The sequence below is a fragment of the Danio rerio genome, chromosome 19 (genome assembly GCF_052040795.2).
Source record: "Danio rerio strain M-AB ecotype USA chromosome 19, GRCz13ab, whole genome shotgun sequence".
In the NCBI taxonomy this organism is placed as follows: domain Eukaryota; kingdom Metazoa; phylum Chordata; class Actinopteri; order Cypriniformes; family Danionidae; genus Danio; species Danio rerio.
The window spans coordinates 8,142,852-8,158,014 of NC_141039.2; the positions used below are offsets into that span (position 1 = coordinate 8,142,852).

Sequence of the window (15,163 nt, forward strand, 5' to 3'; positions counted from 1 at the left end):
CCTGTGTGATGAAATTCACCTGCCTTGTGCCAAAGAAGGAAGCTACCTACATTACTTTCCTGTTCTTATGTTTACCTTCTCTAAGGCTTTTATTTTGTTACACACATTCTGTTTTGCCATGTATGTGCTCTTAAAAATAAGGCGGTATCACTTTACTTGAGAGGATGTTCATAAGACTGTCATGAACCCTTTATAATCATGACATGACACGAACGAGTGAGATTTTATGCATGCTTATGACAACTGTTAAGTGTCATTTGCTCAGTTATGACATTTTATATGCAAAGATGACATTGTTTGTTATGACAAATTGAAATTAAACTTATCATAAATCTGTCATTAACATGATTGCCATGAGGAATTATAATTAATTTTCTTTCGGCTTTATCTGTGATTTATTATGGATTGCCACAGCGAAATGGACCACCAGCATTATAATTGTCATGAATATTTTTCTGATTAAGATTTCAGTGGAACAAACTGTATTTGTCATTAAAAGTGTCATTACTCTGTCAAATGTTTAATAGCATAATTATTTAATGACATTTTAATGACAAATTTAGCTTGTATAGTGGAGATCAAAAAATATTAATGATGGTGTTAAAAAACTCAAGACGTATTTATAATGGCTTCATGAAAATCATGTTTATGACAGATTTATGACAAGTTTTGTTTTCGAAGTAATGTCAGGTTGTCATGACAAAGACAGGTTGTGATGTATTTGTTTATGCCAGGTTGTCATACCAAACAGTGTCATCTTTGCATTTAAAACGACTTAGCGAATGACACTTAATGACAGTGGTTATAAGCATGCATAAAATCCATAGACTGTGAAATAAAATCCCATTCACATTCATAACGTCATGTCATGATTATAAAAGTTTAATGGCAGTCTTATAAACACCTGTTTAAGTAAAGTGTTACCAATATATCTTCTTTATTGGCGTTAATGATTACACAAAGAGATTTTCATCTATTATCTATTTCATCTATTAGTGGGTGTCCTTCCAGCCCCAATCCATCACTGGGAAACACCCATACACTCTCATTCACACATACACATACACTACGAACAATTTAGCTTATACCAAATTCACTTATACTGTCTTTGGACTGTGGGGGTAACCGGAGCTCCCGGAGAAAACCCATGCCAACACAGGGAGAACATGCAAACTCAATACACCAACTGACTCAGCCGGGGCTCGAACCAGCGACCTTCTTGCTGTGAGGCGACAGCGATACCCACTGCGCCATCGTGTCGCCAATGTAAACTATTGTATATCTTAATTTTTTGAGAACAATTGTTTCTTTATAATGTGTTAATTTGCTATTAGATTGCTTAAAGTCAAGGGATTGTACATCTACAATCTGGTTCGTGATCAGAGCCAATTCACACATATCTGACCCATTTTCTACAGAATATTTGCTGGTTTTGTAAAAAAAAACCCTTATCAACCTTTTTATCTTGTAAAAGTCAGATGCATCATAGGGCAACTACAGTCATGGTCCAAAATTAAAAACTTCATCCCACCTTGTTAGAGTTGTAATATAGTGTTTTATCTGTATTTTCAGTTATCCAAACAAATAACAATTAAAATAATACTAATTCCTTAATATATTTTATTCTGTAAAAGCAATGTACTGTAAACTTATGAAATTAGAATAATACTTGATTCTATATGAGGTTTTACTTTACACTATGTTTAGGAATTTACAACTTTTTTTTCTTCTTCAGAAAACCAAACAAAATCAGAATCTGTTTATAGAGCCACTTGGGCTCCAACTCCTCCTCCTATAAGCTGTTTTGATGCCCCACCCCTAACACCAACCCCCAGTGACATCACTTGTAGAAGCTCAAGTGGCTCTGCAGTGAGTACCACTTGACTCTTTTTGGTTCATTGCGAAAGGTTGGAGGGACAGGTTAGGCTTAGTTATTGATTATTTCAATAACTTCAGCACTTTTAAAACACGTCTTCATAAATATTGCTATTTAAGGGTTGTACAACTTAAATTTAAAGTCCAGTTCTTTCAAGCACCTTGTCAAACTCATTTACCCAATTCAACCATGCACTGTAAAAAATTTGACCTTAAATTCACAGTAAATTACTGGCTTATAATTGCATTACTTTCACAGTAAATTATTGTGAGGTAGTTCACAGTAATTTACTGTGGTTTTGTCACATTAAATTATTGTGAAATTACAACCATATATTGTAACTTTACAGTAGATAATAAAGTCTGTTACTGTGATTTCACAGTATTATCTTGTAGAATTAACTATATTTTACTGTGAATTTGCAAAACGATTACTGTGATTTAGCAGTATGTTGTAGTTTAAATACCTGATTTAACTGTAAAGTTACAATTATATCCCGGATTACTTTAATTTAACAGTTTGGTGCTGTAAAATTTCAAAGCAATTTTAGGTCACACAAAAATGAAAATTCTATCTTGATTTACTCACCCTCAGGTTGTTCCAGCTCTGTTAAAAATGTTTTTTTGTTAAACACAGGAATAAAAATATCAAATAATCCTCTTTGTGTCCAAACAACCTGAGGATGCGTAAATGACGACAGAATCTTCATTTTTGGGTGATCTGAGAAGACTCTAAAATCAAAATAAAAACAAACACACATACATTTTACAGATTTATTTAACAGCTTAATGACATCTGTGTAAACATTTCAGAAAACTTTCAAAAGGTGAAGGTGAAGCCTCAAAAAATACTATAAGAACATATTCATAAAAAAAATCTGACATCATATGTAGCATACATATAAAAAGCAGTGCTTCAGAGTGCGCTCTCTCTGTCTCTCATTATATATATATATATATATATATATATATATATATATATATATATATATATATATATATATATATATATATATATATACATACATACATGAGAGAGAGAGACAAAACTTCTTGCTAAATTAGGCAGTCGTCTATTCAAGGTCAATCATTTTCCTGATAATTTTACACACTTGCTGGTTGATGCGTCTTCTCTGCTTCTTTGACTTCGTCTGTCTCCCATCTCCAAACTGGTGCCCAAAAAGCACCTATAAGCAAAAGGGCAGACAAACAGTTAGCTTCATACAACACTACTGGGACACTACTGCTGCACTACAGAGCCAAATTACTGTTAGCCAAATTACTGACAATACTGTAGCTCAGTCAAACTGCAATTATTTAAACAAAAACATCTGAAAAGCATTTCCATCACAAACACACAATCAAGAACAGTCCAACAACAAATAGTGGCTTTAATGACCTTGGCAGAGCATTTTAAAACAGTTGATTTGATTTACATCTTCTGTTTACAGACTATAATCTAATGCTGGGTTCACACTTATTGCAAAGTTAACACATGCATCACAGCACTTGCTCTTGAATACTAGCAGTATGTTTCTTGCATCAAGCTAATTTTTTATGATTTAAATATTAGGAAAATTTTGCAAAAAAAACTTGATTGAAGTGATACAGCACTTGTGTTGTATTCATTTCAATCAAGTTTTTTGCAAATATTCCAAATATTTTTCAACGTTTTTTGAGTTTCACTTAATTTGTGCTGCCCAGTAAAAATTTCCCACTATTTATGCATTTGCAATGACTTGTATGTAATCCACTCACCTGAATAGGTAACTTCACATATGGTATAAGAGCCCCATCCTTTTAAAGACAGCTTCCCCTCTGGTCTCCAGCACAGACAAACAATTTGTGTCTGCAACACGGCCCTTTATAACAAGGGGACAAGGGGAGTCATGACTTGTGCTCCTATACATTCCTTGTTTAACCCCCCCCCAAAAACAAGCCCTGTTACAATATTTATTGTAGACATTACCTTAAATTCCAGAGTGCAAAAGGCAACTTCAGCATACTTCAGTTTCAGACCAGATTCAAAGTCAGTTGTGAAATCCAGGTGAGGTCCCATGACCACTCGACCCTCCAAGGAATAAGACTAAAAGGGGGAAAGAAGGACTAAATTAGAGGTGTTTGTGAATAATTAAATTTGTTTGTAGAAACAAAGTTGACATTCCATGCTCTGCCTATTAAAAACCAAGCAAACAAACACACATGCCCAGTAAAATTGCTAATAAAAATAAAAACTATAGTTTAAAAAAATCTTTGTCTAATATTTACTACTACTGGAGGTACTGGTGGAACTTCTGGAAGAAGAAAAAGAGTTTGTACAAGAAACTGCTCACAACAAATCTGTGAAAAACCTGACATTTAAAAAATCTAATAAAAATGAGGAAGGTTCAACATTACCTTTAATAATCAAGCGAGGGTTGATTGGTAGCATCAGTGTTTCAACATCAGTGGCTGTAAAAAAATTTGAATATAATAAGAGTAGAATAAGACTCAACCTAACACACGCACACACTCTATATATATATATATATATATATATATATATATATATATATAGGTTTAGATTGTGATAATGAATTTAGGTTATATTTGTGTGCTCAGAATTTACTCACCTCACACTTTAGCTATTATCAGGTACACCTGAACACCAAAAAATAAAATCTACAGTTAGTGACAATATACAATTAGTTCTCATTAGTAAATGTTAGCACTGCATTAACACCAGTGAGAAATATACAATATGTACTGTGTTAGTGTTAGTTTAAAAGAATACAACTGAATTGTATTATAAGCCTCATTTAATAAAACAGTTAAGACTTGTTTCATAATGAGTTTAGTTTATTTAACTAACTTAACGTTAACGTTACAGTGAACAAAATTAACATACATGATGGTCACTAACCGTAACGTTAACTTAAGTGAAGGTCAGAGCTTACCTTAACGTTATAGTCATTTCACCTTTACTTCAGTCTTGTACTGAAACAGAAAATGCAGTTAACAAGAAGTTAATTAAAGAAAATTTCCTTTCTTTTTTCAGGGACTAACGTTAACGTTATGCTAATACCTCAGAAAACACTATCTGGCGTCGTTAATTTCTTGCTTTAAAAAAAGGCGCGCTTAAACCCTGTCCGTGCGAGTAACGTACAACTAAAGTACTCGGTAAATTCCTGTTAAATGACATGCACTATACAGAAATACACATACAGCAATCATTTAACGGACAAAAGTCATATTTTAACACTTACCGAGGATGAATCCGTTGGGTGAAAAGACGACGGCGTTGTCTGTGGTGATGGCGCTTGTTTGCGGTCGAGTCGAGTCAGTTCTGTTCAATGAATCGGCTCCTTTAAGTGAACAGTAAAGAGTCGAATTCGGCTCCTTTAAGTGAACAGTAAAGAGTCGAATTCGCCTGAAAACGATTCCGTTTTGTATAATATTGTAAGACGCAAACATATAATTCATTAATATTTCATCATATTGCTTGGTTCGTGTACTGCTTGTACACGAATTGCTTGTTGATCACTTCGAGCTCATGAACACGTCTGATAAAATATCTGAATCTGATTCAATGTCACACGAGTCCTGAACCGAAGCAGTGCAAGAGTAATATATTGATTGAAATATAAAGTTAATTATTTTCTTAGCCATTCAAAATATTACATATCTCTGACTTTAACAATAAGAATAAAGTTCGTTTGGAGTGTATTGAGAATTATTATTTTTTCCTCCCAGGATTCATTTCGCACCAAGCTGCATCAAGCTGTAATGGTGGATGAGAAGGCACATAATATTATAAATATTGCTTGTAATATGTAATGAAATAAAGTTTTAACACTTTTTCATGCGAGAATGTAGTTCTTCAAAACTCAAATCTGTGACTGTTAGTAAAGATTGTGTGTAATTTTAAGTGTGTTTTGCCGGTAGCGGAGATCTATGACCTCCAGGCGGTAACGGCGCTCTTTACTCATGTATCCGCCGAGAGGCGCCTGTCTTCAGGCTAGACATTGGGACAATTGCCCCGTCTTCGATGGCTCTATATGCGTCCGAAAATGAAGTTTTAACTGTTTTTCATGCTAGAATGTAGTTGTTTAAAACTCTAATCTGTGGTTTATTTATATAGATAAAAAAATAATAATTTATATATATATATTTAATTCTGAGATTAGTGACCTCCAGGCGATGTCAGGTGCCCAATACTCATGAAACCGTCTAAAGCAGACATTTACCCTGACATTGAAATAATTGTTGGCTGTTTAACAGTCTTTGGTTTCATTAATTAATTACTTTTTATTCCAGTTTATTATGTTTTGCCTAAGCACACAGTTATGTTCATTAAATATTATTTCCTATTCTATGTTAACTGTATAAAATTAAATAAAGGTGCAGTACAATCAAAAAGATGTTGGTAACCAAATCGTTTTTGGGGCTATAACATTCTGTTATTATCTGTTAAAAGTTCATTTGTATTAATTTCTACGTTGAGTTTAAAAAAGGTTTGAATTTCTATAACTAACGTGCAAAAGATATAGCCCTTTTCACAGTAATTTGCTGTAATCATGCTACCTGCCGTAATTTCACAATAAAATTATGAATACAACATATTACTGTGAATTTTTCAGTTAAATACTGTGAAGGGATACTAATGTAATTTACTGTGAAAAATTACAGTAACTTGTTGTGAAAACCTGGAAATTTTTTACAGTGTGTGAATGTTTCTTTACCAAAAAACAATGTAAAAGCTATTGGTTGACTGACATGATTCAAACACATTTAACAATAATTCTAGACCCTATACATGCTATTTGCTTGTATGCAGGTCGGTTAAAATAAATTAATAAATAATCTAATAATAAATAAATAAATCTCATAAATAAAATAAAATAATCTAAAAACACAAACAAACCAAACCAGATAAAAAACAATCATTGATATTTGTTTTTATCATTTCATGACGATCATATCACATGAAATCATGTTTTATTCAACATTTTTGTAGGTGAATGAAACATTTGCAGCTGTACATGTTCAATACTGTTTACTTTTATATCTGCTTCAGGCCCTGCTATTGAAAATCACTTCAATAACACTTTGTCAAGGTTTTATGAGTATCAGAAGAAACAACACACAGAGTTCTCTTTACACTGTCAGTTTCAACGTTTTCATGTTTACAGAGCACATCACAGAATTAATATTTCAATGGCCTTAAAACAAAGAAGTGCCAAATGATATAAAAAGTAGATACAACATCAATATATTAAATTTTATACCAATTATAATTTTACAATATAATTTTAATACCAAATGTGAACACCCAAACACAGAAGCAGGTCATAAACACACAAACAAACAATTTATTCAGTTTTATTTTAAACTTTTTTGCAATATAGAAAAAAAGCATGTTAATTGTTGTCATACCATGCATGGTAACTATAGTTTATGTGTATTATTTTTAGCAAAACTATGTTTATGCAAATCAATACTTAATTAATACATAACTATATTTTACTATAATAACACTCTTTTTATTATTCTCTGCTACTTTTTATTATTTTCACCCACCACAACAAGACAATAAAGTCATTTGTGAAGGCTTCTATCAAGAAGGGGAACATTGTCTGCCATTATGAATGGTCAACTGCTTGTCTTTCTCTATAAATTATTTAAACAGAAAAAAAAAAACATTATAAAGACAAGTCAATCAGTGCTCCCACATTATATAATTTTGTATAAGGCACAAAAGTTCATCAACAAACAGCAGTCCCTCTTTGGAAGCTATTGGCTGTACTAGTAGCCTACGTTAAAAACAATATGCGAACCAAAAAAATCATACTTTTCTAACACTCGTCAAGTAAATTTAAATTTCAATATAGTATCTACTCGAGTAGTAGGTGAACTCAGCCATTGTCCTGTTGTAGAATAATTAAATCAAGATTTATATACATTCTTGCTTTAAATATTATTGCACAGTTATTTAAGACTTTTTTTGGCTTCACTTATTCATGTATAGTTTTTGCCATCTCACCTATTTACTTGCTAAATTTGAAATAAAATAGTTTTGCTTTTAAAAAAATAAAAGATTAAATATTAAGCTTGTTGTTTCTTTCTTTCTTTCTTTTTTTTTTAAATTAGAATATGCAAAAAGGTACACAAATTGGGATCATATATACAATTACATAAAAAAATCAAGCAACAAAAAACAACAAAAATATAGTCAGGTACTGGCAGGTGTGTGTGTGTGTGTGTGTAAAGGTAACTTGGTGGACAGGTCAGAATACATACATAAAGGACAATAAAAGATAGTAAATGAAACAAGCATCATAGATATAAATAAAACATATAACAATAAACCAGTCAGTGGTAAGGAGTGACAACAATGCTTATAATGTATGATAGTAATAATGACAGTAAAAAGAAAGAAAGGACAACAGCTTGTTTTTGACACCCATGTAATACTATCGCCTACAGGACACCCTACACACAAACATTCTTCACCCAGCTGCTTACTTTGTGAGTTTAGACTGCACTCTTGTGGGAAAACAGAGGTATACAGTTGAAGTCACTATTATTAGCTCTCCTGAATTATTAGCCCCGTTTTTTTTTCAACCAATTTCTGTTTAACGAAGAGAAGATTTCTTCAACACATTTCTAAACATAAGTTTTATTAAATCATTTCTAATAACTGATTTATTTAGTTTTTGTCCTGATGACAGTACATAATATTTGACTAGATATTTTTCAAGACACTTCTATACAGCTTAAAGTGACATTTAAAGGTTAAACTAGGTTAACTAGGCAGAATAGGGTAATTAGACAAGTTAACGATGGTTTGTTCTGTAGACTATCAAAAAATATATAGCTTAAAGGAGCAATAATTTGACCTTAAAATGGCTTTAAAAAAATTAAAACTGCTTTTATTCCAACCAAAATAAAACAAATAGGACTTTTTCCAGAAGAAAAAATATTATTAGACATACGGTGAAAATTTCCTTGCTCTTTTAAACATAATTTGGTAAATATTTAAAAAAAGAAAAAAAAAAATTCTAAGGGGGGCTAATAATTCTGACTTCAACTGTATGTTTAGGGTTAATGGACAATTTTCAGAATTTATATATATATATATATATATATATATATATATATACGTGTATTCATGTATCCAATGAAGGGCAATTCTATGAGTAAACATTTTTTTTGCTGATGCCAGAGGTTTGAAAGTATGTAATTCTTTTTTTAAATAATGATGTTCATACTTTTTACATTTTAAAGTAGCCTAATGGGCTGGTGAGGAAAATAAACTGTCCATATTAGACAACAAATATGCCAATAAAATAAACGCTACATATCTCAATTTTTTGTAAATGTTAGCGAGCTAGCTTAAGAGGATGCGGAAAGTACTCCAAAATCTGAGATCACAGCCTTTCACTTTTCCCACATTTTGTTATATTACAGCTCTATTCCAAAATAAATAAAATGTATGATTTTTTTTCTTTAGAATTCAAAACAATACCCTATAAAGACAGTGTGAAAAGTTGTTTGAAATCTTTGCATATTTATATTTAACAAGAGAAACTAAGAAGCAATTAGCACCAATTACAGACTAAAGTCCAAGTATGATAATACAAATTTGACAAACCTACATTCTGGTCAGTTTCTCTCATTCTTTTTTGTAAAACCAATCAAGGTCCATCAGACTGAAACAAAAGTGTTGTTGCATAGCTATTTTCAAATCTCTCCAGAGATGCTCAATCGGGTTCGGGTCTGAGCTCAGGCTGGACCACTCAGGGAAATCCATACAGTCGACCCATTGCCGCATGTTTGTTATCTTGGCTTTGCTAAGGGTTGTTGTCTTGTTAAAATGTGAACTGTCACCCCAGTCTGAGGTCCAGAGAGCAATGGAGCAGGTTTTCATTATTGATCATTCATTGTTAAATTCATCTTTCCCTTGATCCAATGTGTCCTAATATGTATTTTTACTGTTGGATCTTATATTATATCCAATTAACTGAATTTACATGCATTAAACATCTCAAGGATGATAGGTGGAAACAAATGACAATTTTTTTTTCTTGTTTAACAATTATGCAAGCTTCTTTCACATTGTTTGTAATATATTGTGGAGAAAACATAATTTTCAAAAGATGTTCTTCCAAAACTATTGATTTTGTTATAGAAATAAAAAAAATTATGAATACTTTTTTCCAAAAACATTTATTTCTGCTACAGAAATTAAAAGACAGAATATGTTCTTACAAAAAATATAGATTGACACAGAAAAAATATATATAAATATTCATTTTTTGAATATGTTCTTCCAGAAATATTAATTTTGCTACAGGTATAAAAGTCTGAGTATGTTCTTGAAAAATACAGATTTTCTTACAGTAAAAATACTTCTGTAATATGTATTTTAGCACAGAAAAGTATTTAGCTAAAATTGTATTTATTTTTAGCACAAAATCTAAAATGGGCAATGTTTCTCTAAGGACTGAGAGTCACTATAGTCAGGTAAAGATCATAGAGATTCAGAACAGTGAAAATATTTAAAGCTTAAAACAAATTATTACTGTAAACAACTGAATTTCAGCACAATTTTTATTAGTTTGGTTCATTTCATGTAGCAAAAAATCTCAGACAGTTTTGTCCTAAAAGTAAACAGTGGCAGTAGGAGTGTAGTATTTTTTAAATAACATGACTGTATGTTTAAATATTTTTATTTTCTAATTCTGTACATCCAGCATCAACATATGTCCATATAAAACACTCACAAACACTCCCCAAAAAAAAAAAAAAGATTTCTGCTGCTTGTTCAAACTCCTTATTTAAAATTAGTTGAAACAACACAATTCTTGAGATTCTTTTGAGACAACTCAATTGTTTTATCTTTAATCCACTTAAAAGTGTTAAGTTAATGAATGCAACATGAATGACTGTGGAACCCTGCATTTTTACAGTGAAGAGTAATCATGCCAAACACAAATACAGCAGTCTAAAATTCTTAAAGTCAAGCTAAAACTATTATTTACAAACATTTTTACTGCATATTGTTTAGCCCCTCAAGAATGATTAAAAACAGCTTCACAATGAGACGAGATGTAAAACCCCAGATCCAGGATTATTTCTCTTTCTAGAGATCAAACAGAAACACACACAATAAACAGACAGACAGTTGAAACTAAAATCTTTGTCAATGAAACAGTGAAAGTGCCTTTTAGAGCTTGCGAGAATATATACTGACCTTATCGTTTAATTCAGCATCTGCATGAAAGAGAAATGAATTAATAACTGCATTCAAATTGATGCGTTTGTATGTTTAATAAAGTCATTTTTTTAATCACACACCGCATCTAGTGTGAGTTTACTGACTTCCTTAAAACTCACCAGAGCTGAATGTCCAGGAGAAAAACTTGATCATGCCATAAAGAAGAAGAGCAACAGCGACCATCGCCATCGAGTCCTCAATAGATGGAGCTCCCACACCTTAAACCAACAACAACAACAAAAAAAACATAAGTAAAATAAACACATAACTATAATAGAATATATAAAATAAATGCAAAAAGAAAAAGAAATAATCTAAAATAAATACTTACACAAGCATATGAACATTCTCCATTATTAGTGTTGGGGTAAAATTATTTGCGATTAATCACATCCACAATAAAAGTCTGTTCTGGCTGTTGTTAATTAAAGTGTGTGTACTTTGTACATGTATTATGTTAAAAGATTAAATAGTCAATATTTTTATGTTGCTTAAAATTATTTGAATAAGTTAATCAGGTTTCAACTACATATTTTGTAGTTATACAAAGTTTAACTTGATATTTTTAGTCAGTTTGATTGATTAAAGTTAAGATGACTAGAAAAATTTATTTGATTCAACTAAAAACTTTAAGGAAGCAAGACATTTTTTTAACCGTGTAAACGCAAGCATATATTTGAGAAGATGTTTATTTACATTTAGATATTAAAAATATATCTATATGATAAATAAGAATTTCTGTGTGACAAAATTGAGTTAAATTTAGAATACAAATTACACATGATGGCTGATAATTTTAACTGTAGAGTATCTCACCGATGACATTGAGTGCAGCAGAGGCTCGTCGTGTTCCTCCGTCATGTTTGGCCACACAGCTGATCTCTCCGCCCCGAGCGAGTCTCAGTTTAGTGGAGTCCAGCTCCAGACGGCTGCTCTGACTGAAGGTGCCATCAGACGCCCTTCTGTGACCCACTACACTGCCCTGACCCAGAGAGAGGGCCTTCCCATCAGCCCCGATGAACTCCCAGCCCAGATCCAGAGTGTGAGGAGCAAAACCAGACGCCTCACACTGAACCGACAGCACCTGTCCCGGGACCAGCAGAGGAAGAGGAGAGGGGAGGATGGAGAGAGATGGAGGCTCTGGAGCGAGAGGAGAGAGAAAGAGGTTATTACTGTAGATATGACTGTAGATTAATATAATAAATACAGAAGAGAAGCGTGGATGGAGTGAGATTGAGGCTCTGGAGAAAGGAGAAAGACAGAAGTTATTACTGTAGATTAAAACGAAGATTAATATAATAAATACAGATAAAAACAGCAGAGGAAAAGTAGAAAATGTTTAAATCTGGAAGTTCCTAGTAAAAGTGCTTGATAATCTGGTTCAGGTGTGTCTCATTGGGGTTAGAACTAAACTCTGCTGGAGAGTTTAGACCCTCCAGGACCAAGTTCGGGCACCTCTGATATAGAGCAATTTCCCAATCCTGTTCCAGGAGGCACACCAACAGTACATATTTTTGGAAGTCTCCCTTATCTGACCCATTAACCTCAGGTTTTAGAGTCTCTCTAATGTTCTGATGAGGTGATTCAGATGCGTTTGATAAGGGAGAGGTTGAAAATGTGTACTGCTGGTGTGCCTTCAGGAACAGGGTTGGGTAACACTGGTTTAAAAGACATTTAACAGGTGTCCAAACATAGACGTCTTGGCTAAATCTGACTGAAAATATTATAGATATTTAACAATAGCCCAAAATTAGACTAGTCATTAACTCTTCTGCATTGTTCAAATTTACTACCATTTTGTTATGTTGGTGGCTGTTTTTGCCCCATTGACTTCCATTATAATTACATAAGTTGTTTGCAAAGTCATGACAGTATATAATCATGCATTCTTGATTGTTGGTGGTTTCCCTGATGGGAATTTGTCATTTGTACTATGAATAATATGATGTCTGAATAATATTTGGCTTGAATATAGTTTAATATACAAAATGCATTATGATGGCTAAACTATATGATTCTGCCACCAAATGTATAATAACTGAAGCACTCGCTTCTCTCACCAACGATCTCCAGGTCCACAGCAACCTGTGCCAGCAAATGAGGAAGGTAAACTGTGCAGATGTAAGTTCCCGAGTGTCTGACTTGAGATTCCTCCAGGATCAGAGAAGCGTTGCCTGTTTGATAGAGGCCTGTGATGTCCATTTCAGCTCCGCTCTCTGACGTCTCTGCAAAGCGATCGTTCTTGCCATCGTAAGCGAGCACCAGCCGTCCTTCACCCCTGAACTGATAACGCCACTCGATGGAGAATCCAGAGCCGTGAAGAGGAGAAGACGGATCAATCCAGAAGCCACAATCCAGCAGAACCGGCTCTCCCAGTCTACAGCGAACCACTGGAGTTTTGCTGGACACACTGAGGATCACTTTGAGGTAGAGAGAGAAAAACAGAAGTGAGCACAGTGTTACTATTTACTGTTTTAGTAATGCAGTATATTATTGACATGTAACATTATGCAAATACATATATTACTCTGTATCTGTATTATACAGATATATACCATCCACCGCCGGTCAAAAGTTTGGGTCAATAGGATATTTTAATGTTTTAACAAAAGGCCAAATCTGCTCACAACGATGACAAATTATTGTTTATAAATTATTAAAAATTACTTTTACTTTTTAATGTTGATAACATTATTTCCTGCTTCATACATTACATTTTTTGGATTTTTAGGTGAAAAGAAAGTTTGAATGAAAACAATTTATAATACATTTCTATATGTTTAAATTATAAATGTATTTACTTTTCGTTTTGAAAAGATTTACTGTGGTACTTTAAATGGTGTTGTATAACACTCTCCACAAAAATATGAAGCCCAACACAGAAAAAAAAATCAATTAAAACCAGTAATATATATATATATATATATATATTCCAAAACTTTTGACCATTGGTGTTCATAATTAGTATTTATATAAGAAACTGAACTGTTCACCTTTGGGTTCTTTAGAAGCTGAAGGCGCTCTCATAATATTGGACAGTGTCAGCTGCTCATCAAGGCCTTGTGCCGCCACTGAAAACCAATCAGCTTGCAGGTAGACTGGACTTTGGGCGGAGTCAGTGAGAGCAGAAGCCCATCTGACCATGGAGGCGTGAGGCATGAAGGGGTTAATCTCACATTTGGGTTTATTTACTGAGCCTTTAGGAGGATTCAGAGCAGCACTGCAGAATGTGCCTGCTGGATCTGGAGGAGGACAGAGCAATAAAGTTTAGTTATTATCTAAAATAGTATTTGTTGTTTCACATTTTAGCAAGTTGTCATTACTCTTTGTCATTTGTGACTGTAGTTTTGGATCCGGTTGGTGCAGAAAATGGACACAAACACATTTTAAAAATTGCGAGATAGCTGAAACTATACAAGTTGTACAATCATTAGAGTAAACCTAAAAGTATTTATTTAATTTAAGTACACATTACCCAAATCTTCATTTACTTAAGGATTTACTTGGTCTGAACAAGTCAACACACACGTCTTCGAATGGTGATGATCACTGACCAGTCACATAGTAAACTCTGGATGAGCTGATGTCTGCAGGAGGATGCAGTTCAGTCTTTATTTCTTCACTGTAGGCTTCAGTTCTGATGAACATGAGAGATTTCTCTTGACTCATTGGTGTTGATAAACCTCCTCCATGACCAGGCTTCTCCTGTACAAACCAGCACTCTAGAACCGGACATGCAGAACCACAAACTGCAAGAGAAACAAATAGGGTCCGTGATCATACAAATGACTGAAGTTCTAAAACAGTATAGTGACAAAGCGCCGCAAAACTTACCACCAAAACACAGTGTAAATGCGAAGACCGATATCTTGTATATGGTCGATATTTCAGACATCGTTGCTGTGTAGGTTAAAATGAAATGATACCTGTGTATGAACTCTCGAATGCCCTGTTTGGCGTGAAAAAGAACCATTTGGGGGTTTTCCCACAACAGTGGCTTTTCACTAAGGTTTCACTTTCACAACACTC

The 15,163-nt window shown here is 33.3% G+C and overlaps 1 protein-coding gene and 1 long non-coding RNA gene across 4 annotated transcripts; both read right to left on the reverse strand.

The window, feature by feature from the left end:
* Window positions 1–2,924: 2,924 nt before the first annotated feature.
* Window positions 2,925–5,206, reverse strand: LOC147832457 (uncharacterized). 2 transcript variants are annotated; one of them, XR_015516458.1, is made up of 8 exons: window positions 5,121–5,206; window positions 4,812–4,851; window positions 4,488–4,515; window positions 4,273–4,326; window positions 4,144–4,169; window positions 3,845–3,961; window positions 3,634–3,737; window positions 2,925–3,062 (listed from the first exon to the last, which is right to left on the reverse strand). It is a non-coding gene; the product is annotated as an uncharacterized LOC147832457 (long non-coding RNA). The 2 variants fall into 2 exon arrangements; XR_015516459.1 differs by lacking the exon at window positions 4,144–4,169.
* A 5,243-nt stretch (window positions 5,207–10,449) lies between these two features.
* Window positions 10,450–15,163, reverse strand: tapbp.2 (TAP binding protein (tapasin), tandem duplicate 2). Of its 2 annotated transcripts, NM_001130611.2 has the most exons (8): window positions 14,969–15,163; window positions 14,689–14,883; window positions 14,128–14,376; window positions 13,195–13,554; window positions 11,951–12,274; window positions 11,254–11,352; window positions 11,111–11,130; window positions 10,451–10,999 (listed from the first exon to the last, which is right to left on the reverse strand). In NM_001130611.2, the coding sequence occupies exons 1-8, from the start codon at window positions 15,105–15,107 to the stop codon at window positions 10,988–10,990; spliced, it is 1,398 nt and encodes a 465-aa protein (NP_001124083.1). In that variant the 5' UTR covers window positions 15,108–15,163; the 3' UTR covers window positions 10,451–10,987. The 2 variants fall into 2 exon arrangements, with proteins under 2 accessions (XP_087149871.1, NP_001124083.1); XM_087293745.1 differs by lacking the exon at window positions 11,111–11,130 and having other exon boundaries at window positions 10,450–10,999; window positions 11,235–11,352.

Bases quoted from the DNA above. Each gene is read 5' to 3' on its own strand.
- tapbp.2 (NM_001130611.2), bottom strand. From the start codon at position 15,107: ATGGTTCTTTTTCACGCCAAACAGGGCATTCGAGAGTTCATACACAGG. The intron at 14,377-14,688 runs GTCAGTGATCAT...GTCCTCCTCCAG, and splicing joins CAGAGTTTACTATGTGACTG to ATCCAGCAGGCACATTCTGC. The intron at 13,555-14,127 runs GTGAACAGTTCA...TCTACCTCAAAG, and splicing joins AGCTTCTAAAGAACCCAAAG to TGATCCTCAGTGTGTCCAGC.